The 26,728-nt window shown below is 40.5% G+C and overlaps 1 protein-coding gene across 2 annotated transcripts in view; it reads right to left on the bottom strand.

Moving 5' to 3' along the window:
• Window positions 1-26,728, bottom strand: part of cacna2d2a (calcium channel, voltage-dependent, alpha 2/delta subunit 2a) — a 146,723-nt gene that overhangs the window by 63,905 nt on the left and 56,090 nt on the right. For both annotated transcript variants that reach the window (XM_034082748.2, XM_071203117.1), the window contains exon 4: window positions 11,502-11,561. In XM_034082748.2, coding sequence (XP_033938639.1) covers window positions 11,502-11,561 — 60 coding nt within the window. The remainder of the gene's footprint in view (window positions 1-11,501; window positions 11,562-26,728) is intronic.

The following is a 26,728-nucleotide window of genomic DNA, read 5'->3' as shown; positions in this document are numbered from 1 at the left end:
ATGCTAAGTAAGAAATGATTGACATCCAATTTAACCAGGATACATGAAATGTAAAGGAAATACATACGCAAGGGCATTCGTACTAAAGGGGGAGCCATCAAAATGAAATCACAATACGCCATCAGAAACAAATTAGTTCAGCTCATTTCCTTTCATTTCTTTGACCCGCAGGTTTGCTGTTCAAACGTGAGATTGTGAAATATGATTTTCAAACAGAGGTTAATCAATCATAGACATGCATACATGTGTCAAAGATCTGAAAGCCCCTTACCAAGTTTGATCTTGAATCAGGGTCTGTGAACAAAATATGAATTCCTGTTCTTTGGTGGAGGCTTTTTGAGTCACATGATGTCAAAGCCTATCCTTTACTGGGTGCAGTTAATTGGTTATTCAAATACATTTATATAAAGGATTGAAAAGATTGGAAAAAATGATCTATTGACAAATAATATTTTATTAAATCTCTAACTTTATTGCAAAAATAGTTTCAAGCTAAATATAGAGAAACAAATCTCAAAATTATATTTCACTATGTCACTTGTACATTTGAGTTACTATGTGCTACAGTAGTTACCAGAGCTATTTAATAGAAGAGTTACGACATCTCCGTTAACTCCAATGGACCACTTTTTTACAGCAATGGCGGATCGTGGAGCCTCTCAATCGTTCCCCGGAAGTTAGCGCCAAGGCTGGCAGAGCTGTGGAGTTGCAGCATAATACACCGTTCGTGACGGACTTTTAAAGGTAAGTCGAAGTTTAAAGATTTATATTGCAGATATTATCAGTACATCTGATTCAAATGAACATGTGTATTAAAGGATGTCAGTGGATTATCCCTAAATTAGTAGATTTAGGGAACGTTTACAGATAACAGATTAAGCTAGCATACCGAAGCAAGTTAGCAACACACGTTGAACAGCCTTTTAATTGTAAATTCCGTTCTCTTAATGTCATTTCGTCCAACGTTATTGAATTAGAGAAGAGGGGCTTCTAAACGGGATTGTATGCGGGGGTGGAGGGAGTTAAATATTAGATAAATATAACTTTGGTGCGTGTAAGAGTGAGTGTTTTTAGCAGAGCCATATTGTGTCCTTGTGATTCTGTTGATTATTACCTGTCTGTATAATGTTGCAGCTCAGCTGATTCTGGATTGATGGCAAAGGGAGAGGGACTTAAGTGAGAGTGAAAACACAAGGTACGTTTAATACTACTGTTTTATATAAGTAAACACCTTATCTCCCCAAGGCATTTCCCATCCAATAGGTGTGCTGTGTGTGTATAACCCTTTCTCCTGTCTGTTACTCCCTCTTTCAGCACAAGAACCAGAGGGGGATTCAATGGAGCCTGAATACCTGCACTGAGACCCTCACCCTGCACCCTGAGTCTCAACTCTCAGTGTTTTTCAAGCCTTTCCCTGTTTTTTTGTATTAAACAAAACATTAAGCTTTCCCAATGGTGTGGTTTTCTTTTTATGAAAAAGTGCAAATGCAGTGTTTGTATATAATTACATCACATATTGTGTTGCTGTTGGTCGTGAAATTGCTCCTGCTGACTTGAGCCAGCCATTTTTTCCTCCGCTCTGTGTCAGTGGGGAAGCCGTACATTCGTACTCCTTTCTCTGAACGATTTGAGCATCCCCAGGCAGCACAGCAAACCATGGTGGCTACTAGGAGGCAGCACAGCAAACCAGGACAACACGGAGGAAAAGGCACCGACAAACTGCATGATATGCTATTCAATGTGTATTGAATTCCATGTATTTGCAATGGATGTTCCTAAAACAACACATTTAACATCATCATATGCTGCTTATGCTGCTAGTCCTGCTGCTGCTGCTAGTCCTTTGATAGTCACCTGTCGGTCTCCTGTCCTTTCTGAAAGCCATAAAGATGACATTAGTCATTTAGATAACTTGTGTCCTCAATTACCAGGGGATTACTGAAACTACCATGAATTTAAGAAAATGGTAGAAATGAATCTAATCTGAATTTTAAAGCATTACTTTAGATCCCCTCCCTCTAAATGTATCAATACACATTAGAAAGTGATGCTCCTGACTACCATACAAGTTTAAGAAGATACTATTGGTTTGAAAGAATTCAAAGCTATAAATAAACAGCAACAGGCTCTTTAACCAAGGCGCTGTTAGTAACATGTAAACTAGTTGTTCACACTAATCCTAATATTATCACTTAATATTAGCAAATTCGATTTTATTTTTTAAAACATATTGATGTAAATACATACACATATCGATTTGTTGTATAAATATTGCAAATCAAAACCTTTATTCACTAATAATTAACAAAAATCGTAGTTCTATCTCCTGTTATCAATGCATTCACATTGCCCGCCATGAACTTCCGGGGAACGATCCTCGGCTACATGAACCACGTGACGATAACCGTTTTTGGACTTCCGGTGTCGTAACTCTTCTATCTATATGGCGCTGCTAGTTACTAGGGATGGGAACGATTAATCGAATATTCGAAATTATTCAGGCATTCGAATATGAGTTATGAATATTTTTTTTTTGGGAGGTGTGCCTAAGTTGATTACATATGATCAAATGGAATAATTCAATGTATACGACAGTGCCATAGCTAAGTGTGTTAGGTCTAAAGGTGTGTTTTTCTCCGCTCACCGGCCCCTCACAGCGGGCAGAGCTGCAGGTGCTGATCTCTCTCTCGCGTCCGGTTATACTTCGCTCGCGTTTATGTCCAAATCCATCAGATCTAGCTAGTTCTAGCCAATGATATGGCTGCTTCCCCTCCATACAGGCAGATCACGCAGACTCAAACCTCATCTTATGCCCAAATTCCAGCTGAGAGGGTCTTCTCTACAGCTGGCCTGATTGTGAATCGCCTCCGCACCCGCCTCTCTCCTGAGCAGACATGCTCATATTCTTAAACAAGAAAGAGTATTGAATAGCTGCATTCTGTGCATAGACCCTGTTATAGGTTGTTGATCTCTGTTGTAATAGGGTTACGTTACCCTGACCCGTTATGTTGTTCGTGTATGATCCCTCTTTAATTTAAAAACCAAGTTATGTTTTAAGCATGAAAGCTGTAGGCCTATAGCTGTCAACTGTTCAATACATTTGACAAATTAGACTTGGTTTCTATACTTACAGTATTTGAACATGTATTTATTTATTTTTCAAAATTACATTTTTTTTCCGTCATCTTTTTTATCACATTTTTTTTGTTTATAGGAGATGTACATTTCGGTTAAATCGGTTAACCGTTTTTTTGTATATTCCAATATTCCAATATACATCTGCTTTCAAATTCCCATCCCTACTTGTTACTATCAATCATCACAACTTATGTATGTGCCATGATATTGCCATATATGATATAATGATGTGATAAACCATCACATTGAATGATCGCTGGCTGGTTTGAGGTGTCTGGTCTGTTGTCACAGTCTCAACCTGAAGGTTACCAAAATGCCTCTTTATAATGTCAAGTTAATACAGAGTCAACCAGCAAACTGGAAATTAAACTGTTGGCCTGGAAGACAGAGAGAGGGGGAGAGCTATTGAGCTAGAGTGAAACTCAGATAAAGGAGTGCATGACGGAGGCCTTGGACGCGGCTGCCTGCCTCCCTCTCTTTCTCTCTCTCTCTCTCTCTCTCTCTCCCTCTCCTTCTTCCTCTTTCATTGGCATGCTCTGCATCTCCAGGCTTTTAACCGATTAGGGAGCTGCTGAGACCATGGCGTCCAAGCATAGCTCCATGCAGATGTATGCCAATAAACAAATGTGCCCCCAGATTAAAGCTCCAATACACAGTGCAAATTCAGCAAAGTGAATGACATACCCCATGCACATCTCATCAATGCCTTGCTCCTGTTCGGGGAGTGCCGTGCCTCCTCTAACCGCGCGCTCTCTTCAAAGACGGGTGGCAACCCAACAGAGACAGAGCGAGAACAATTGTGTAAGAGAGAAGTCGTAATTATTGTGAAATTAAGAACACATAATTACAAAAATATTAAGGTTACTAATACCATGGTTACATTTCATGCCCCCAATTTCACCCATGAATCTGCTATTTCTGCTCCAAAGATCTCTCTTTGTAAACATCGTGCAGGTCAAATAATCCTATTCTTTCTCCTCTCTTTCTCATTCCCTCTTTTTTGTTTCTGTCATCCCCCCATCCCTGCTGTGCTGTCTCTTTCTTTCAGAGCCTGACACTTCCCTTTGGTAAACGCAGTTAAATCAGTCTGTGAATATTCCAATCCTGCGATAACGAGAGAAGGCTTGTCCTGCTGCACTCTGGGTAATGCTACTCTCCATTGTTGGCTGACAGGGCTCCATTGAGGAGCAGGTTTTAATGCTGATAGCATCACCACACTGCATGGACACAGTGCCAGATAAAAAGCCTATCCAACATGACACACGCATGCCAACACCTCCCAAACAAGCCCCCAATCTGATCCTCAGAGGGGAAGCAGGTGCTTTAACACCCAATAAAGACAAGTAAGATAAACAGGACATGGCAATATAAACGCTATCATTGGATTCCAGAGGGATTTGATAAAGCAAATACAATTATCCAGGTGAAGCATTTTAACGGCATCTGTAGCCGGGGTGACCAATCACAAACACACTGGTTCTCAGTCAGGATGTCCCCCGTCCAATCACACTGCAGCTTGGTATGCCACTAGAGCTCCATTTATCTGTGTGAAATGGTTCCAGGTTCCATTTCTCCAAGAGGTCTGAATACAGATTTCCATTTCACTGATGCTTTCCAGCCATTTCCCCCTTCCAACCCATACTGTAGAGTCCTGCAAAGTCACCTACCCCCTCTACAGGCTGACTGAGAGTGGCCAACAATCAACGGCGACCAAAGGAAACCTGTTATTTTCGACCCTGTAATCATTTCCATTAGATGCCTTGCTGTCTCTCACAATGATTCCAACATTCAAATGACAAAGGGAAGCCTGCCTTAAGATATCTGCAGACCAGCAGGGATAGAATACACAAATATCATAACCAGAGCCGGCATCTGGCATCTGCCCTCTGCTACAGCAAAACCAGCCTGTCACCGCCATACAGGCTGATAGCACTCACAAAATGACACCCTGCCTGCTCAGACGCACCCTTTTCCTACAACTTGGTACACTGGAACAAGTCTTGGACATACGATAGATAGGGTATATTTTCTACAGACATCTTTTTTAATTGGGACTAGATTCATGGGTCAAACTTTTGTATTTTACATCTCACTCATATCTACTGTCAACTCTAATAAAAGGCATGGCTAAAACAAATGTTTGATGTAGAATTTGTATTTAAGTATGACTTAATAGATTAACCTTTAGGCTCTAAGTGTGATTTAGTGTCAATGTCTACATTAAAAAAGAGAAACTATAAACAAATAAAGAAATACCTTTTTTGTTCTTCTCTCTTACCAGAAGGGTCCTACAAAATAACATTTCATGGATGTTGGCCATGTGTTGAAAAGGGAAAATCGAGGCTTGCTGGATTTCTCTGACTATTGATTCCCATCTCCTGTGAGGCACGGAGATCGATCGCTGGGATTTAGAATTGGGTACTCTCTCAACCCTTACTAGCACGCTGCGTGACAGCCGGCCAAACTGCTTCTGACTGAGATCCCTGAACTTCTCTCCTTCTCTGCGTTATTCTATCTTCACGTTTCTCATTACTTGTTCTTACACTTCAAGGCTTCTTCCATTCAGGAGAGAATATAAACTTCGCCAAAGTCCTCCAACTTGAGTGTAGAACAGCATGAGATTTCAAGAGGTCTCTCTTGAAGCAGCAGAGGAACATTAGGGGTGAGCGAGCGAGAAAGAAAAAAAAGGCCACAAAGTGGTGGTGGAAAAAAAATAAAAGAGCTGGAGAAGGGAAGGGCAAAAGATTGAGAAAAGGACATTTCTACCTTGGAGAGCACCACTTAAGCAAACTACAGTGGGCTGCAATCAAGAAGCTGAAATTACAAAACTGTTGGGTCACCACAGCAACCGAAAGCCTGATCAAAGCTGTGAGCCGAGCAGCAACCTGATGGAAAGAGAGGGGAGGCACAAGGAGAGGAGAGAGATCAGGAAGAAGGAGAAGCTTCAGTCAAAATGGGAGTTTAAAGTGAAGTCTGTATCGACATAATTATAATTGATACATTTATCAAATGTGGTCTGATCTACAAGGACACACTTCCAAGTTTTTCTCTTGTTTTGTGTTAGCACCCATGGCAGATGCATCTCAGTATTGAGTATAAGTACTGTAAAGCTTGGTGCAGTTTCTAGTGAGGCAGCCACGCCATCAGATACATTTGATAGGGAGAAGACTCGGCTCTATTGTAAACTGTGCAGGAATTTCTATGCACATAGCAGCCCCCCCTCATTTCTCCCCATCCAGTGGCGAGCAGATGGAAGTCTGCTCGGTGGCTCAGGATTCAGTGATAACAATGTTTATGAGTTCCATTACGTGCTCGGCAGGCTGCAAGCACTGTCTCAGCGCTGTGGTGGTAAGAAAAAATAAATGCTCACAATGAAAATGTATGCAATTTGTTTGTTATAAGCACTGTGCATTTAAAAAAAGGCTCACACATGGCCATATTCTAACCTCCCCCTCTCGGGCCTCCGCTACAGATATCGTTTTGGTTGTTGTGGTGCTGACACATATTATTTTGTACTTGTGCTTCAGAAGGTCTGCACCTGGGTTTAAAAATAAGGGACCAATATGTAATTCAGGAAAACTGAACAGGCAAAATGAGAACAACATGATGGTCAGTGTGTACAAAAAAACTATGTAATTCCTAATATATATAAATTAACTTGCAAATAAAACACCACCATCCTGTTTGACTCAACAAATGGCCGAAGGGATATAAATAAATTCCACAATTCTGCGCGAGAATATGTGCTATTAAATACTAAAATGCATGCGCTTGGACTAATGGTTAATTGCTGTCTGTTTTAGCTAATCTGGTGAGAGATGAAAACAGGGTTTTGGCAACATTTCCAGAAGAAAAAGGAGAGAGAAAAAATTACATAAAAAATGTAAATGTTGGGTGCAGTGAGATGAAACAAAAACCAGAATGAAGCGTCTCTTAATTTTCTGAGTATTTTACCAGAATCTGAATTTGAATCTGTCAAATGCAGCCCTCATAAGACTAATGTATTCTGTGGCTAATGGAGCTGGTGGCTTCGAGGGCTGGGTTGAGAGTCGCCACAATGATTCTCACTCATTTCCTCTGAAGGGCCAATTATCTCAAATAGAGGCATTATGAAAGGAGCCGAACTTGGTCAAGTGAACAAACCCTTGCAACTGTAGCCAGGGCCCCTAGCACTTAAGACAGTGTTACGCCTCTTAGGGGACCTTTTGGCAGGACATTCAATGTAGATAAAATGCTGGCTTACAGTAGCCAACATTGATCCACACAAAATAATTTAAAGTATCTAATTTAAAGAATTGTCGAAAGACGATCTAGAAACTCTAAGGCTATTACTGTAGCATCGGTAAGGGGAACACTGTAGGCTATGTATGAATATTATTTGTATGCATGACAAAGGTACCAATGAACATACATGTGTGAAGAGCAAGAAAGAGGTCACATGAATATCATTGTGTTATGTATGAGAGTGGGTGGCTGAGTGGTGACGAAGAGAGAGAGAGGCAGAGGGTGAAGAGAAAGAAAAGGAGAGATTGTGTTGTCCTATGATGAAAGGCTTGATTGATTAGAGTGATGATTGCAGTAAATGGCCTGGAAGATGGCTCCATCTCTGTTTCCAGTTTTCTGCGTCTCTTATACCTTCTTCCCTCACTTGCTTGCTTTCTCACTTACACCTCTCTCTGCCTCTCTTTGTCACCCCTTCTTCCTGGTTTCATCATGGCAACCCATCAACAGAGTGCCTCTCTCTCCCCTAATGGCACCGCTATTAGCACTAATGCATTTCAAACGTACAGCAGCTGCCACATCACAATCTGATGGAAAGTACATGTCTTCCTCCAATCTCCACAATCTCTGTCCTTTCTTTCATCCAATCTCGTGTCTCTGTTCCAACGTGTTGCACCTCGTGTCAACTCCCCATCAGCTAAGCAACAATGTTCATCATCTGTAGACGGTATACGATGAGGGATGAGTGGATATATATGTCTGTTAGTTAGTTTGAAAATAAGGCTGATCACAGACAGTTTTATGTTATTTTATAATGTGCTGCATCGTCTGGTTTGACTATAACTTCAGTTTGAAACTTTTAACTCAAAAAGACACCATGTGTTTACCTCCCTGGTTTAGTTTGGAAGAATAGTGTGTTGAAGGGTGAGATGAAACTTATGACGTGTTTATACTGTACCTGCAATGACTGCAATATAATTGTTGAACACTGTATAATTATCTAATTACTAGCATATAGTTTGTGCTACTTTTCCTATGTTTGCACAGAAAATTGAAATACGTCTCATTTGAAAAACTAAAAAGTCAATCAAGATATATACAAATGCATAATGGAGTCACTATCAAAACGTGATCAGTCGGGACAAGATATCTCTTAACATATCTTTGCTGGTCCGAATGAATGAATGACCAGATGTAAAGAAGCCGTGTTATCTTATAATAGCTGAATTCATTCCTTTTGAAGATAACAACAATGCCTACATGACTTTTAAAGGCATTTATTGAAGATAAATCAAATTCCATTTTAGATGGTCAAAATGCAAATGTCCCATCATATATTAAATGCTCATAACCATAAGTTGGTTCCAGCATACTCACTGGTGTCTGTATGGTGCAGAGGCCTAAGTGTATTTTTCCCACACTGTCTTTTCCTCTAAACCGGGCGTATTTAGTAAGCCTCGTCATCATTGTGCACCAACATTAATGATTAATATACTTAAACAAAAGTGATATCTACAAACTAACATTATCTTATGTGAGAATTTGATTGCCAAACATTAACAACACTTTAACTTCAGTACTCAGCCTATATGTGGCCAAGACCAGTTTTATCATTTGTATTACACGTACTGTTCCAAGTCTTGACTCTGAACTATTTCAGCAGGCCTACTGTCCAAGTTAATAGGTTATCAGTCTTTAAGGCCTTGTGGGAATACAATTGTTTTTATTCATGTGCTATGGTCAAATAAAACTAAATTAAATATGTATAACCTTTAAAATAATTGCCACATTCTGGCATCTGCCCACTATAGTATCCACAAATATGCATTGCTCCTTAATAAGACCTAGATTTTAAGAGATCATGCATGAGTGCATTCAATCTTTAGATGGACATCAACACAATCATTTAATCCAATTTTCAGCTGAAAACCAACAAAATTGATTTGTTTGTTATTTGTGTTGTTTTGACTAGCTGTTAGAGTTAGATTTTGTATTGCTGTGTTTGTTCCCTCCCAATGAGAATTGCAGAGCATAGCTGAAGTGACTGTGTTACCTTGGGATGACTTTGTTGCCAACACAATAGTCACAGAGTGCCACAGAGGGATGGGCACTTGACCTTGAGAAACCAGCGGCAATCCAACACTTTAATGTCTATTTCACACACCATTTCCTTCCAATGGATTTAAAACCCTGAACGACCATCACAACAGTTGTTACGATCAACATTTTGACATCCATAATGTCCAGCGGTCGGGATGGTCAAAAACCGGCTCTGTAGTTGGACCAAAAAAAGCTTAAATGTGTGTGTGTGAGTGTGTGAGAGAGTGAGAGAAGAAGAGTGAGGTTGTCTCATTGCTACGGTAACAGCTGTGATGGCAGACGCTATGAGGAACAGGCATATCATTGCGTTTCTATGATGTCACCGTTTTAGCGCGAGGCAGCAGATGGGCTGAGCCAGGTACAGAACCTGGCATTAATAAACACATACAAATAAATATCTGCCCGTCCACAAACAACCAAATTACGCTTTTCCAACACACACACAAACACTCACAAATTCTATCAAAACGCTCTGTCGCTCATGCATAAACACCTTTTCTCTTCATTTGACAGACTGCTCCACCCGCTAGTTTAAAATGCAACACATTTCTCCTAATATGCCCAAAGAGCATGCAGCCCTAATCTAATTAGAGTGTCAGTCAGCAGAGTGTTCACCTAACAGAGAAATTAGGAAAGCACAAAATCTACAGGAGAAATCTCACTGCAAGGATGAGGCATATCTTCCTCCCCCACTCCTCCCTCCCTCCCTCCCCCACTCCACCTCTTTGTGAGATTTTTTTGTAATGCTTTCACAGTCGCCCCTGCTGAGATTCATTACCTGGCCTAATTATAAAGGCAAATTAAATCAGCTCCAACACATTATTAATGGAGTTGCACCATTAGAATTATTTTGCAGTATTTGCCACAATATGATGTATTCCAACTGTTTTCATGCCTGATCAAAAACGCATACAGATAACAGTAGAGGTATATGAATATGATGGGGGTTGCAGAGGATAATGGAGGGTATGAGACAGGAAGAGAGAAAGGAACACGAAAAGAAAAACAGAGGCAGACAGGAGTTTTGATGTGGTGGTTGGATTAAAGCGCTGGTTTTTCCACTTGAGGCGGTATTGATGCCATATTGGATGCAGCTGCTTATGAACAGGTGTGCTGTGTGTGGTCACTGTGACCCCCGCTCCACTTCCTGCACGGCTACACATCCGATCGAGGTTCATCTGAGCCGGTCAGGGAGAGGCAGGTGTCACCCCTCCTCAGGCCTAAGATGAAGGGACAGCCGCACTGCAGCTCCATCCCTCAGACCATCAGCGAGGGAAGGAGGGGGCACCGCCCAGCCACCCCAAGACTACAGCTCTAGAGTGTAAGCAACCATGAATAAAAATGGACTTTGCAGGGAAGTAGGGCTCATAATCATTTGTTTTAAATCAGTTAAAGCCTTTTCTCAAATATCCCCCAGGAGGCGCAGGGTTAAAAATCCATTTGTGGGAATTGTACCATGACAGCGAGCTCGTCTCCCTGGAGACAGAGGATATGACACTAGGGACTGTGTATGTGTACCTGTCAGGTGAGGCTATCAATAAGTGTGTATGTGTGCATGTGCGTGGGGCATTTGAGTGTTTGCAAATTTGAGAGTCAGTGGAGCACGCAGGCTCAAACACAGAGTGATACTACTTCTCTTTTTGTTGTATTCAAGAGCAGCTCTCTTGTGTTTTAAAGGTCAGCAGCAAGAGAATGCCATGTTCAACTTGCTGTAGCCTGTAAAACAAAACAGAGAGTCTCTAAGATAATACTGAAGACAACCCTAAAAGTAAACATAGCGTGCGTATAAATGTAGGACTGTGTTTTGGTGTGTTATTGTTTTTCACTCTTGTTTAAATGCAGGTTTTATAACCACATTGTCTCTGTGATGCTGTTTACATTGTCAAAAAATATCAACAAGTACAAAGAGAAGGAAATAGCTCAATTGAGAGGAAATTGAAAAACGGATGAAAGGAAGTAAAAACCAGTTTGCCTGGAAAGGAAAGGGAGAAAATTAAATTGGTCTCCGAGAAGGAGGGAGAGGAGCAGTTGTCCTACTTTACCGTCACACCATCTTGCCATTCGTGATCCTTCTGAAGCTGCTCGGCCTCCCTGGTCAGTTTCTAGAGAAACACAAAAAAAAGCCGTGTGAGTATCAGAAGTCAGTAGGACATCAATGCGTGTTGTGTAAGAGAAAGAGAAACAGACAAACAAAAGCTATACAGCTGTAAATTAGCTGGATAATTCATAGGATTTATGAACAACAAACCCAACAGCAGTGTTCTTTAAAGTACCAGTTCAAGCAGAGTATAGCACCACAAGGCGTGTTCCAAAATGGCTTGTGCACTGCCACTAGGTGAACAAGCTCAACACAAAGGTAAAATGGTTTTGGCTGCAAATTGTATTTTAAAATGGTGTGGATTCAAAGGTAGCATTGGTATCTCTAAGAAAATGTGTGAATTTAACACTTGAAACACCTTAGAATCAAAGCCCATGAACTGAAAGTGTTTTTAGTTATTGCTGGGAGGATAATATGTGTATTTGTCGGACTAACAGGGGTAGGAGACGCAATGTAAAAACAAGATTTTGCTATTAACGATGGTTAATCAAAAACTATGGTTATCAGTCCAAGTCTATTTTGATATTTGCAGGTCAGTTTTTTAACCCGTCTGTATTTTTGCCTGGTTTGCTCCCTAACAAGCCATCAGGACTTTTGTCACTGCTTTTAGATAAGAGGCAGACATTCGCCAGAAGGTCTGGTTTGCTGTGACTCATATGTAGTTCAAGGTTCTGATTGACTATTTTCCAACTCGAGCACATCATGACTTGTATGGAATATTTATCACATAAACTGATAAATGTGCCTAAACATGCCCCAGTTTTAAAGTTCTAGCTCCTGTGCACTGTTCACTTCTACAGATCTTTAGTATTTACATTTCCTTTTTGTAAATATGCACCAAAGTTCTCCACCTACAGAAAACAAACACAATACTTGCTGTGACTTTGTAAAAACATAAAATATAAAATTATGTTCTTGAGTTGGCCATTTCATCACAGGCAGAGATATTCAATTTAAGGTACATTGATATTTTGGGTTTATGAACGATAAGAAACGTAATATTCTCATCTCAGACCTGTATCAAACACCACCTCTACCAAGGTAAGGTTGTCTTGAAAATGTGCTTTAGTAGTCTAACATCATTAACCATGGTGTAGCTTAGGCTTATCTCTGAAGAAGCTTACTCTATAGGCTTCTCATATAGAAAGTCATTCAAGTGGCAAATATGATGAGTCTCACTCCCTCCCTCTTGCTCTTCGGTATCTAGGTTTCCCCAGGCCTCTAGGGGGCGATCTTATTCCTGTCCCAGAATAGTGTGATCAGCCGTAAAGTCCCAGGGCTCTAAAATTACTAACCCTATTTAGACCCTGCTACAGTACGAGCTCATTCATTTGTGGAGCCACAGTGAAGGAGCCAGTCCCTACCAAGGGAGGCTTTCTATCTACCGAAAACACACAAGATATAAACTCTCATTATAGTAAAAGCTGTCCTATTTCTATTAAGAGGCCCCGCCCACCTCACCTCAGCTCACAGGACATCATTCTGACTCCCCTCTGAACACACACACCAGGCACAGAATACAGAATATCAGCCTCTTGCAGTTGGCAGTCAGTGGAAAATAATGTTTATTGTAAATTAAATTAAAATATATATATAAATGATATCACTAACCTTATTTGTGAAAATCTAGATCATATTGAGTGTTATGTGTCTTTATACTTTTAAATGGTGCTTTTAATCACCTGAACATGAACATAAATAACAAAGATAACATTTCATTCATTTCCCAATGAGACAATAGGCGACTGAAACAATGAAATGAGGATTTCATTAGCCCATTGAAATGATTACCAAAGAGTCCATTGGAAAGGACAGCAATTATGTGGCTTTTTGAAAGAGAGGGTAAGTCTTCAGTAGCAAGGGCAACACGGAAATCTCTTGGTGAAAGTGTCCACAATAAAAAATAAATTCAATTGGGGATAAACACTGAGCAGCAGAACAATAATCTCACTGCATTTCCAAATCGGAGCCTGAAAATGAAAGCCATATGATTTGACTCCTTGTCACAACAGTTGCATTAATGTTTTCTTTATTAATATGAAAATAATTTGCTATTGTTTGCATTGTTTTATAACTTAACTCTCTGTCATGATCGTTTATCTGGCAACCCTTTCATCCCCTTGGCTGAGTCTTTTTCTCTGCATTTAATCTGTCAGTAAGAATCTCTACTTTGTCCTTTTATAAAATCCATTTATCTCCCACTGAGTAGCCCACACAGGTTTTTTTCAGTTGTCCAGCTGCCTCTCCCTTGGAATTTGTCCTCCCTCTCCCCCTCTTCCATTTCTCTAGGACGCTATCTCATCCCTAGCAGCTTAATGCAGTCCCCCCTGCTCCAAAACAGCCATGTGTCTTCATGTGTCTTTCCTTCCTCTGTGTTGGCCCAGATGGATGGGCAACACAAACAGCCAATGAATCAGAGTGAGAGATGTGGGAAGGAGGGAGGCAGGGATATATCATCTATGCTGGTGGCTGGAGCCCAAGCAGCTTAGAGCACTGGATGAGCATAGTGAGATCAGCACAGTACAGCACAGATAAGCTCAGTACAGGCCCACACAACACAGCAAATAACACTACAGCACACAGGCACAAAGACACCACAAGAGTTGACAACATGCGCACAACCCTCTTATGCTATTGCCATTGTAACCTTGACAAGAAATGCATCACATGCATGGCCATTTGTCATCGAGCCTTGAGGCAAGGTCAAGTACCATAAACACAACTCTGTAATGGATAGTGGCATGTGAAGTGACTCCACAAGCCTTACACAACACACAATGGATTGCTGTGTATGCAAACATCGTACATAATGGTGCAGGTGATTGAACAAACAGTCAAACTGCAGGCTGAGCCGCTCTGTGATGTCTCTAAAAGCTGTGCTCTTCGACTGTGTGTTCCACTGAACAAGGAACAAGTAAAATAAATGAAAAGGTTTAGCATGCAGCGATTAGGATCTTTAATATTCATAACTGTTCTGTTTGCTCTGTCCAATAAGGAGCATTTCAATCATTTGAAGTCATGTTATTTCAAGGGGAATGACTGCACACCAGGGACGGACAGTGTCATGCTGTGGCGAGTACCGACTCTTCACCGGGCCTACTGTGTGATTGCTGCAGCCTGTAAGGGCCTTCCACTGAGCATTACCTTAAAGGGCACTCGACACACAACACTGTTGTCTGTGTGATCCGGAGAGACTCTCCAAAACAGCCCTACAATGTGTGTGTTTGAGTGAGAGGGCACTTGAGAAAACACGACACGCTCTGTACATGTGATTGCCGCTTTGAATCAAAGTACTCAACATGTTCCAAATGACCCCCTCAGCTCGGTTTCTGGTAACGCTCAAGTCACCTTGGGGACCAAAAGACTGTGAAATGACTCTGCTAAGGTCACTTAACCTCCTCAGAGAAACTAACGCAGCGAGGGAAGACCCTTAGTACATTTTACAATGATTGGCTGCTGTGGACAGTGACAATCATAATGGTAAGCCACTAAGCTCTTTGAAAAAAAGATGTCTAAATATAGAACAGATTTCTTAAGGGTCCTTCCCACATTGTTGAATTAAAAATCCAAACGCAGCATCACCACAAGCTACATCTTCAATGTATCTACTGACGCATGAAGTATCAGGAGGAAGCATCAGCAATGTAATGCAAACCTAAAGACATTGAAAGACATGATACTCTGGGAAGGTTTGCTTTTATGGTTAGGGACGCAACGACTAGTCCCCGTAGTGATTTATTTTATGATAATCAGAAATCAATCAATTAAGTCATTTTGTAGAAAGATAGAAAGAAAAACGGTTTCCTTTCCTGCTTTTTTACTGTTTTATATTATACTATACAAAATACCCTTGTGGTTTTGACTGACGAAAAGACTTGACTTTGAGAAACAGGGACATTTCTTTTTGACATTATTTTCATTTAAACGGTTAAATCGATTAATCAAAAAAAAGAAAATGGCAGATTGCAGCCCAATTATGAAGACATACAAGTCATAATCATCACACACATTGCAAGGAAAATTTAAAAAATAAGGGAAATCTACTGTTTTTCATGATCAAAATGTCACTTCTTCTGTGTCACGGCCTTGTGAGCTGCTCAGTGTGATGCTGTAGTGCAGAGCGGTGCAGTGTCATGCAGCGGCTGGTCCATTAGGGGGCAGCAGACAGAGCGAGCCGCTGAGCCCAGCAGCAGCAGGCGCCGCAGCCAGTGGAGCCTGTCAGAGTGAGAGCAGTCTGCTTTAAGCTCTTCATTCTGTCTTCTCCACTCGGCCGGGATTAAGGCCAATCATAGAAATCACTGAGTCAGAACCGTCCCACAATAACAGATGGAGGGACTTTCCACTTCAGAATTTTAAAACATCACAGACAAACTCACTTTCACTTCGCCTCGCACCCTTGCCGCTGCGCCCGCCGTCCTCCATCACCACCACCTTCCTTTCTCTCGCCCTCCTTTTATCTCTCCTCTACGCTCGGCTGTTATATCATCCCATCATATGCTGTACTCCATTTCTCTCCATCTGTCTCAGTTTACTGCCCTCAAACTTTCTCCCTGCTCTGATGCCATATTAAATTCCAACAACACAGTCACAAAACAACTTCAAAACTGTTTAATTTACTTCACATGCACAGAGCGTGTCAGTGGTGGACGGTGAAATGGACAGAGGCGTGAAAAGCTATACCATGTTTTTTGCATTAATACACTTTCATTTAATTTGAAAAAAACTTCTCATTTCAAGTTCCAGTAACAAACTACTGTGATAAAAAAGAATAGGCTCTGCTCTTCAGAGTGGCCAAAGTCGATAATGATGAGAAATAATGACCCTTAATTCCAGGTCCCTGGTTGGTTTGAGGCTGTCAGCTGGGTATTGTAGTCCTTACTAGCTAACTCTGACCGAGGATCTGCATGGATGGGTGGGAAACCCTGTCTTTGTTCTGTGATCCAAAGCACCCCGGGGCAGGCCCGCTTGTAGGCTGTGTGTGTCATGCTTTTGTAGCATGTGCCGAGATAATCCCTGCCTTTGTTTCCCCCCACCCCGATAATCTTCCCCCTCCACAACGGAAATGTTAACACTTCCTTTTTGCCCTCGTCGCAGCGCATTCCCAACTCAACTCTCCTGTTTCCACGGAGACCGGATCTGGAAGACGCGAGCTGTCACCTACCCGCGGCAGCAGCAACTAACCAGCTTTTCAAAAATCAAACGCCAGCTTTCCGCACTTCACACAGGCCCCCAGAAACACCATGTTTCCACAGTAGATTGCCAGCATTGTGCTGTAGCGTCTGTGTGTAGTTCAATGTGACAAGAAAAGCAGCTGTCTTTACTTTAGAACAATACAGTATCTCCGTGCAGCGGCTAAACTCCCTCATTATGTTCCTTCAGAGCTACAATGAAAATAATCGACCTTGATCATATGCTCTTGTGTACTAATCAGTCTACTTCTAACTTTATATGATGGATATAATCAAAATGCGATTATGATAGAACCAATGTCACGGGAGCAAATTAGCTAATTTAATATATTACTGACTGTTGGAGTATCTCCATAAAAACAATATTAATTAACTTCTAATTGGGGCACTTTTTGTTTCATTTGAGATTGAAAATAATATGCATTTCACTCATTAAACCACAGAGCCTTTGAAACTAAGTGGCAGACTCATCATAGCACAAAACGGGGCCAAAACCATTGTACTGCACATTATCATTCACTGGAGCAACTACCATTGTAGATTCAATTAAACCCCCTATGGGATGAATGCTACAAACTGCCTTTAACACATCATTTACAGGTCACGCTGCACGCCTACGTAAAAGGTCAAACAAGGTCACTGTGGGAGAATTGCAGTGAACACAGATCTGCAGCCCTGACTGCTCACAGGTCGCAAAGTGTCCTACATGCAGGGGCCAGCAGGGGGCTCAGCATTGTGTCCATGGGTCCAGGATCAGTTTGGAGACATGTGGGTGTCTGGTTGATTGGGCTCACTGTCCAGTGTTTGACAGATAGTCACAGCCCAAACTGCTGCCTGGCCTCTCCTGCTGTTACTGGCATCAGTCAGACAACAGAGAGAGCGAGAGTGAGTGAGGAAGGGAGCCTTAAGGTGCCATTTACAAAATAAAACACGATTCAGACGTCTTGTTTCTCGAGCAGCTCATAAGGCAACAACCTTGCAGGTGACTGAGAAGGAGAAAATTGCATACCCATTGTCTGGAACTGGCTAAAAATAAATATGTCAAAAGAAGCCGAGTGACATTCCACTAGAAAGAAACGGAGCGCATGGCTGCTCTTTCAGTTGGTACATCTGTTAACAGGTGTATGCGATTGCTTGGATGACCTGCTTGTTTCGTCCGCCTCCTCAGCAGGCAGAGTGGGGAGGAGCAGAGCGAAACACCATCAAGACGCAGGGCAAACGTCTCCTTGATCAGAGGTGAGCGATATATACGCTGCGACAGACACACAACAGATCTGATGTGTGCAATCTGTTATTTGTGCCACGTCTTTACAAACAAAATCTAGTTAAGCAAAACACACATTATGTGAAAACACAGACACAAGCATATTGCATGAGTCGGAAAACAATGGCTGCGGCTGAAACTGCTCAGCATCATTGGTTGAAATAGGAACATGATTGTCACAGCATGAGTGTTTAATGCATACACATATACGCATTAAAACAGACTTTCAATCACCACTGATCACATATTACAGCCACACAAACGCCACTGTACACACTTGCAATCAGCTCAAAAGAGCCCTCACTAATCAACATGCAATCAATTATACACACATTTGTTCTCTGTGCCCTTTCCATTGGCTGACTCAAACTGGCTGCTGAGTTGGTTACAGTTGAGCCAAAATAAAAAACTAAGAATGTTTTTGGGGTAGAGGGGGACTCCGTTTTATATATATTCCTCCTACTGTATTAAAAACACAAACAAAAGAGGGCCTGTGACTTTATCTGTGTTATCAGAAGTTGTCTGTGGTGGGTAAATAATGACCAGGCTGATTCGGGGATGGCCAGAGCAAAGAAAAGAGACGTTGGGGAAAGCAGTTTATTTTTTCAACCAATATTATCTCAGTCCATGAGCTTAGCAACATTCCTTTAACCTCTTTTTACCGCAGCACTGTGTGCAATTCAAGGGCAAACACTTTATTTTTGCTGTCCGTTTTTGCCCTTTACTTCAAATCATACCCACTTGCTTTAGATTGCTGATAAAATAATGAAAGGAGTTACACATACACTGTAGAGGGGATTATTATTCAACTAAAAGGTCACGATGTGTTACCAAAAATATATTTATGTAAGGTCTTTCAGATTTACCTTATGCCCTCCCTTCCTGCTACAAAGAGAACATATATGGTATCTGACAAAAGCCTTGTCAAAGTGCCAGAGTTCAGTGACAGCAGCTGGTGTTTGACAAAGGGTATCATTGACAGTGTGTGGCCAGGCAATTGTTTGGGATTTACACACATGTGCACACATGAGTAAAAACCTTCAGTAATATTCATCTTTACACACACACACACACACACACACACACACACACACACACACACACACACACACACACACACACTTACACACACCCATATAACATATTCCAGCAGAAGAGAGCAAAAACATGCAGACACGGTCGTCTCTCAAAGCAATTACAGCAGATTGAAACCAAATTAAATTTGAAGCCTAGAGCAACACCAGCGACTGAACGTGTATGACAGATATGACAGGGGAGGAAGGGGAGTGCTGCGGGCCCAATGGGTGGAGGGGATGGTGGAGAGAGCGGCAGGTGTGGGTCACAGAGGGAGAGAGATCTACTCTGATAGGAGAGCAAACACAGACAGAAGTAGGGCAGAGAGCTGGTCCCACACTGAGAACATCAGGAGGAGACTGCCAGGGTCTGAAGGAGCATCCAGATCATTCTGCATGTTTCAGACTGATTTCCTACCTTTAGGGCAGCTGCTGGTTTACATTCATCTCAGAACTAAATGAACATGGAGAGCCTTTACACGTGCTTGATATAGGCAATCCATCACAGTAAATGTGTTGTCACCTTTATCATAATGCTCCGACGTCTACGAATGGAGAACCATTTAAATGAAACAAATGACCACATTTACACTATCTCTTTTCTTGACATCCATGTTTGCCTGTTTGTGTTGGAGCTCCTTAATGCCATACCTTTCAGGAGCTGTGGTAAAAAGAACATTTTAAAATAAAGGCACACATTGTGCAATAGGAACAATTAATACATGTTGAGTTCATTATGTAATAAAGTGAAAACAATTTCATGTCTGAAGATCAACCTAACCTATACACAGTATGGCATACTTAGGGAAATTGTCAAGTGGTAAAAAAAAGTAATTTGCAGTGTGTATTTTACAAGGCCTGGCTATTCATGCTATGCATATCTTCAATGATTATGACAAATATAATAAATAAATGAAAGCAACACTACGTCTGAAACAAATACATTTTTCATTAGTACTCATCACGCTACAAAATGATACCATAGGACTAGAAATATACTATAATCACTAGACCATTTAGCAATCACAAACATGTGCTCGTTACTGGCATACTGATTAGCTCACTTTCCATTTCTCCAAGAGATATAATTTCTCCGTTTTCATTATTCTAGTCCAAGAAATGACAGGATTAGTTGTGGCAGCTTTTAAACATCTGATGTTATCTTCCTCTCCTGGGTGAACAATTAATCCCTCTCCCTTCCCTTCTTCTATCACCCTCTCTCTCCCCATCCAGGCTTCATCTCGCCTCCATTTAGCTGTTCCTCTCTTCTTCTCTCCCCCCACCACGCTGTCTATCTTTCCCAGAGGAGATCTTCTTTTACTAGGGAGAAATGGAGCTAAAGCCCTGGCATTTAAATACCTACAGGGTACTGTGGAGCTATAAGGCAGCACACAGTGATGTAATCACTGGTCTAACAGTATGTGCACAACTTTACAATTCAACGCCAGCATTTGAACTCTTCTGTATGATGTTCTCTAAATCCTATTCAGTCCTCCAGATCCATAAATATTCATGTCTACATCTTGTGTTTGGAAATCCATCTAAAAATTCAATTTCAATAGCAAAAAAATAAAAAAATACGTTTTAAACAGATCTTTAAATGCAGATCTGTCACTAGTTTATTATGTCTTCTGATTAACAAATGTAAGAGTTTGATTTCCCGTGAGGAGCAAAACTAGCTTGCTAGCAGGTTTAATATATTAATGCAAACAACATCTGGGTAACAATGTAAATGTTTGATCATCACTCTGCCGTGGCTCGTGATGCAGTCTACAGTATACTTCACGGTCAGCGAGGGACGAGCCGTGATACTCAGCATTCACAAGTGCTGCGAGTGTTGGTACTATGAATCAGGATCTCCTTATAAAACTATCCACCTGAATAATATTTGTGAAATAAAATGACAACGTGTATTAAGGTTAGGTAAATAAATAATCCAACCCATTTCAAATGACTGTATGCAAAATCGTAGCTCAATCCATCTTTTCCTTTTAAACTCTCATGATGCCGATTTGCCCCCTCCCAGCTCTGTCTAAGAAAATAATCCCACAGCTTTCTTTTCATGTCAGTCAGATGTGAATTGAGCATGCTCTATTTTCTGAGCTGATAATTCACTAGAGTGACTGGTAACACTATATGTGATATTGTATTATATTAGTGAAATATCATCCAGAGTTCAAAGCCCATCCAAGAACCATCTGTACTTTGTATTACTATTCTGTGTGAGTGTTACAACCGCAGATTGTATAAACATGATTGCTACATATTGAGAAGTGTTTTATTTAGGCCTCTTTTTTCAGTTTTATCAAGATTCAAGCAGGAAACTTTATTTCAGTGTCATCATCCAGATAAGTTACAGGGACAATAAGCAGCCTCGCATGGAAGACCTTTTGACAGGATCTGTCCCGATTTTCTTGGTGTGCACTAACCAAGCACAACCCTGACACATGGGTATATTGATGACCTTCTTGCAACAGATAAAGCCAGAAATCTAGGTGTAGTCATGGACTCTGACCTGAGTTTCAACAGTCACATTAAAACAGTTACTAAATCAGCCTACTATCACCTAAAGAATATATCTAGGATTAAAAGACTAATGTCACAGCAGGATTTGGAAAAACTTGTCCATGCTTTTATCTTCAGTAGACTCAACTACTGCAATGGTGTCTTCACAGGTCTCACTAAAAAATCTATTAGGAAGCTGCAGCTGATTCAGAACGCCGCTGCTCGAGTCCTCACTAACACTAAGAAAGTGGATCACATCACTCCAGTTCTGAAGTCTTTACACTGGCTTCCTGTGTGTCAAAGAATAGATTTCAAAATATTGCTGCTGGTTTATAAAGCACTGAATGGTTTAGGCCCAAAATACATTACTGACCTCCTGCTAAATTATGAACCATCCAGATCTCTCAGGTCTTCAGGGACTGGTCAGCTTTCTGTCCCCAGAGTCAGAACTAAACATGGTAAAGCAGCGTTCAGTTATTATGCTCCAAATATCTGGAACAAACTCCCAGAAACCTGCAGGTCCGCTGCAACTCTTACTACTTTTAAATCCAGGCTGAAGACTTTTCTTTTTGTCGCTGCTTTTAATTGAACTATTCATATTTTAGACTGCACTGTAACTTTTATCCATGTATTTTTTCTTTTAATGTTTTCAATTTAAACATAATTAAACTCCATGACATTTATGAGAGGGACTGCTCGAAAGTAGGATATTTGGGATATCCGTCGTAGCCAGGGTTTACGATCAGTTTTTGGGTGATTTGTACTGAGGAACAAGTATCACATCACCGACGGTTGAAAAATAGTGTTTTGGTAACACGGGGTGTTCAGGTAACACTTAAAGACTTTGTTATGGAACGCAAAGCAGAGTAGGGGGCTAGTACACCCTCCTGAGGGTCCGATTGTGTATGTCATGCGAGCAAAACATGGTGAAAACCGTTTGTCTAAATTAAAAATCTAGACGGAAATGTTCGGATTTCCAAAGGGAGGTTCTTTGAGTAAATTAAAAATCCAGAACCTAAAGAATAAATTACAAGAACATGAAGATGGAATGAAGGGTAAAAATAAAGAAGGCTTTCAATGCTCGGTGAGATGTACAGTGTCTAAATTGTTTATAGTTAAACGTAATTAAATTCCATGACATTTATGAGAGGGACTGCTCGAAAGTAGGATATTTGGGATATCCGTCGTAGCCAGGGTTTACGATCAGTTTTTGGGTGATTTGTACTGAGGAACAAGTATCACATCACCGACGGGTGAAAACTAGTGTTTTGGTAACACGGGGTGTTCAGGTAACACTTAAAGACTTTGTTATGGAACGCAAATCAGAGTAGGGGGCTCCGATTGTGGATGTCATGCGAGCATAACATGGTGAAAACAATCAGTCTAAATTAACAATCGGGACGGAAATGTTCGGATTTCCAAAGGGAGGTTCTGTGAATAAATTAAAAATCAAAAACCGAAAGAATTGAACTATTCATATCTTAGACTGCACTGTAACTTTTATCTTTTAATGTTTATTTTATTAGCTTTTCTTTTTAATGACTGATTTTAAATGCCATTTTCTTAATGTCTTTCATTTTTTGTTTTTCTTTTAATGTTTCTTTTATTATCTTTTACTGTTTTTAAATGCGTTTGTCTGAATGTCTTTCATTTTTGCACTTTGAATTGCCTGGTGCTGAAAGGTGCTATATAAATAAACTTGCCTTGCCTTGCCTTCTTACAAGCTAACAAGGTAAAATATGTAAATAGGACATGGGGTTGTTGAAGAGTGTTTTTATTTTTCGAGATATGCTATCTGTTCGCCCTGCTTTTAGCTTTATTAGGTACTGTACTTTATGTTTACACCTACCTAAGTACACATTTCAAAATGTTGTCAAAAAAGAGCTTGTTAAAATCAAAATCCATTACTGTTGACAGGAAGTTTTTTCCTTGTACGATGTGAGGGTCTAAGGATAGAGGGTGTCGTTTTTTTCTCATACTGATATTCTGAACAATCTGTGCTGTTGTATTTGCTGTAAAGTGTCTCTACTGTAGGCTATTTTTATTATATGTACAGCACTTTGGCTCGGCCAAAAATCGTTTATAAATGTGCTATATAAATAAAACTTGATTTGATTTGACAGTATTTTTCTTTACTCATGCACTGTAACATAACAAATAACAAAGAGAGCACGTTTATATTCCAATGAGACTTAGTTCGGTCACAGACTCAAAACGCCCCATGGCAGAGTCTGGGATTTATCCAGGGTTTTTCTTCTCCTTAGTTCAGTAAGTATTTGTTTCACGATGGTGCCACTGTTTATGATCGTCTGATTTAGTATCATTTTGCACCTTGTCTTCCAGATTTTCATACATGTGATACAAATTACCAGCTGAAAAAGGTCCCTGTGTTTATTGTCCATCCCCTCATCCAGAATACAATACATGATTGAGATATATTTTACATTGAAGTCTAACCCGATGCCCCATAGGAGCGACCACACCTTCTGTGACATACTGTATCATCCCCATCTCTGTCCCCATGTAAGGCAAGGCAAGGCAAGTTTATTTATATAGCACTTTTCAACACAAGGCAATTCAAAGTGCTTTACAAAAAACGAAAGACATTAAGAAAATGGCATTTAAAATCAGTCATTAAAAAGAAAAGCTAATAAAATAAACATAAAAAGAAAAAATACATAGATAAAAGTTAAAGTGCAGTCTAAGATATGAATAGTTCAATTAAAAGCAGCGACAAAAAGAAAAGTCTTCAGCCTGGATTTAAAAGTAGTCAGAGTTGCAGCGGACCTGCAGGTTTCTGGGAGTTTGTTCCAGATATTTGGAGCATAATAACTGAACGCTGCTTTACCATGTTTAGTTCTGACTCTGGGGACAGAAAGCTGACCAGTCCCTGAAGACCTGAGAGATCTGGATGGTTCATAATTTAGCAGGAGGTCAGAAATGTATTTTGGGCCTAAACCATTCAGTGCTTTATAAACCAGCAGCAGTATTTTGAAATCTATTCTTTGATACACAGGAAGCCAGTTTAAAGACTTCAGAACAGGAGTGATGTGATCCACTTTCTTAGTGTTAGTGAGGACTCGAGCAGCAGCGTTCTGAATCAGCTGCAGCTTTCTAATAGATTTTTTAGTGAGACCTGTGAAGACACCATTGCAGTAGTCCAGTCTACTGAAGATAAAAGCATGGACAAGTTTTTCCAAATCCTGCTGTGACATTAGTCTTTTAATCCTAGATATGTTCTTTAGGTGATAGTAGGCTGATTTAGTAACTGTTTTAATGTGACTGTTGAAACTCAGGTCAGAGTCCATGACTACACCTAGATTTCTGGCTTTATCTGTTGTTTTGAACATTGCAGGCTGAAGCTCAGCGCTAACTTTTATACGTTCTGCCTTGGCTCCAAAAACCATTACCTCAGTTTTATCTTTGTTTAATTGGAGAAAGTTCTGACACATCCAGTCATTGATTTGTTCAATGCACTTACTCATTGTTTGAATTGGAGCATAGTCTCCTGGTGAAATTGTTACGTAAATGTGTGTGTCATCCTCATAGCTATGGTAACTTATTTTGTTGTTTTTCATTATCTGAGCATGTAGACGTTAAAGAGAAGAGGCCCCAAGATGGAGCCTTGAGGTACCCCACATGTCATATTTGTCAACTCAGATGTGTATTTACCTATAGAAACAAAGTTGTTTCTGTCCTTTAAGTAGGATTCAAACCAATTTAGAACTGTTTCCGAAAGTCCCACCCAGTTCTAGTCGGTCTAGTAATATGCTGTGGTCAACAGTGTCAAAACGCAGCACTGAGATCTAATAATACTAACACTGAAGTTCTGCCACTGTCTGTGTTTAAGTGGATGTCATTAAAGACCTTTACAAGAGCAGTCTCAGTGCTTTGGTTTGGACGAAAGCCTGACTGGAACACATCAAAACAGTCATTTAAATGCAAGAAATTACTCAACTGTTGAAAAACAACTTTTTCAATGATTTTACCTAGAAATGGAAGGTTTGATATGGGCCTGTAATTGTTCATTACTGAAGCATCTAGATTATTCTTTTTTAAGAGCGGTTTAATGACTGCAGTTTTCAGGGCCTGTGGAAAAATACCTGAGTGAAGAGATTTGTTTACTATATGAAGTAGATCTGAGGCCATGCAAGGCAAAACATCTTTGAAAAATGCTGTTGGAATAATATCAAGGCAGCAGTAGGAGGACTTCAGAAGTTGTATAATGTCCTCTAGGTTTTTATCATTAATCTGATGGAATTGTGTCATGGTGTTTGACTTGATGTTAAGTGGACACAGAGACAACACATTTGCTGTACCTGATGCAGAGGCACTGACTGCTTGTCTGATTTTCTGAATTTTGTCAGTGAAGAAGGAGGCAAAATAATTGCACACCCTGGTGGATAGAAATTCAGAGGCTACTGACACTGGGGGGTTAGTTAGTCTGTCGACGGTAGCAAACAAGGCACGTGCGTTGTTTTTGTTTTTGGTAATGATGTCAGAGAAGAACGATTGTCGTGCGTTTTTCAATTCCAAATTATAAAGGCCAAGTCTCTCTTTATAGATTTCAAAGTGAACCTGGAGATTTGTTTTTCGCCACCTGCGTTCCGCTTTTCGACATTCTCTTTTTTCTGTTTTCACGGTGTAGGCTGATAAAATGCTAGATGATGCGTGAAGACAGAGGAGACAAATACATTCAATACATTGACTTTCATGCATTCTAAGGTGAGACACATTTGAAATACCACTTCATGCTTCTCTAACTATTTCCGCCAAGGAGGTAATGTTCTGCGTTTGGTTTGTTGTCAGCAGGAATGCAAAAAAAAAATTGCTGGCCCCATTTTTCGTGAAACTTGCTAGAAAGGTGTACAGTAGCATTGGCTAAGAAAGAACCAGACTGTTCTGTTGATAAGAACTACCCTCGACTGTCTTTTAATGTCAGTTGATTTACTTATTTTATGGAATTCAACTATTACGGACAAAGACAGTACTGTATGGTTGTTAGAAATCTCCACTGTACGGTTTATCCTTGTGCTCGATTATTAGCAAAAACATGAAGTGCCAAGGGTAACTGCACCTTCCCATATACATTAAAGACGAATTGAGCTGCTGATCGTGAGAATCAAACAGAACTTGGGAT

The sequence above is a fragment of the Pseudochaenichthys georgianus genome, chromosome 5, assembly GCF_902827115.2.
Source record: "Pseudochaenichthys georgianus chromosome 5, fPseGeo1.2, whole genome shotgun sequence".
NCBI lineage: Eukaryota > Metazoa > Chordata > Actinopteri > Perciformes > Channichthyidae > Pseudochaenichthys > Pseudochaenichthys georgianus.
Note: the sequence above shows the minus strand (reverse complement) of the source record. Positions and strands in the feature narration are given on the sequence as shown.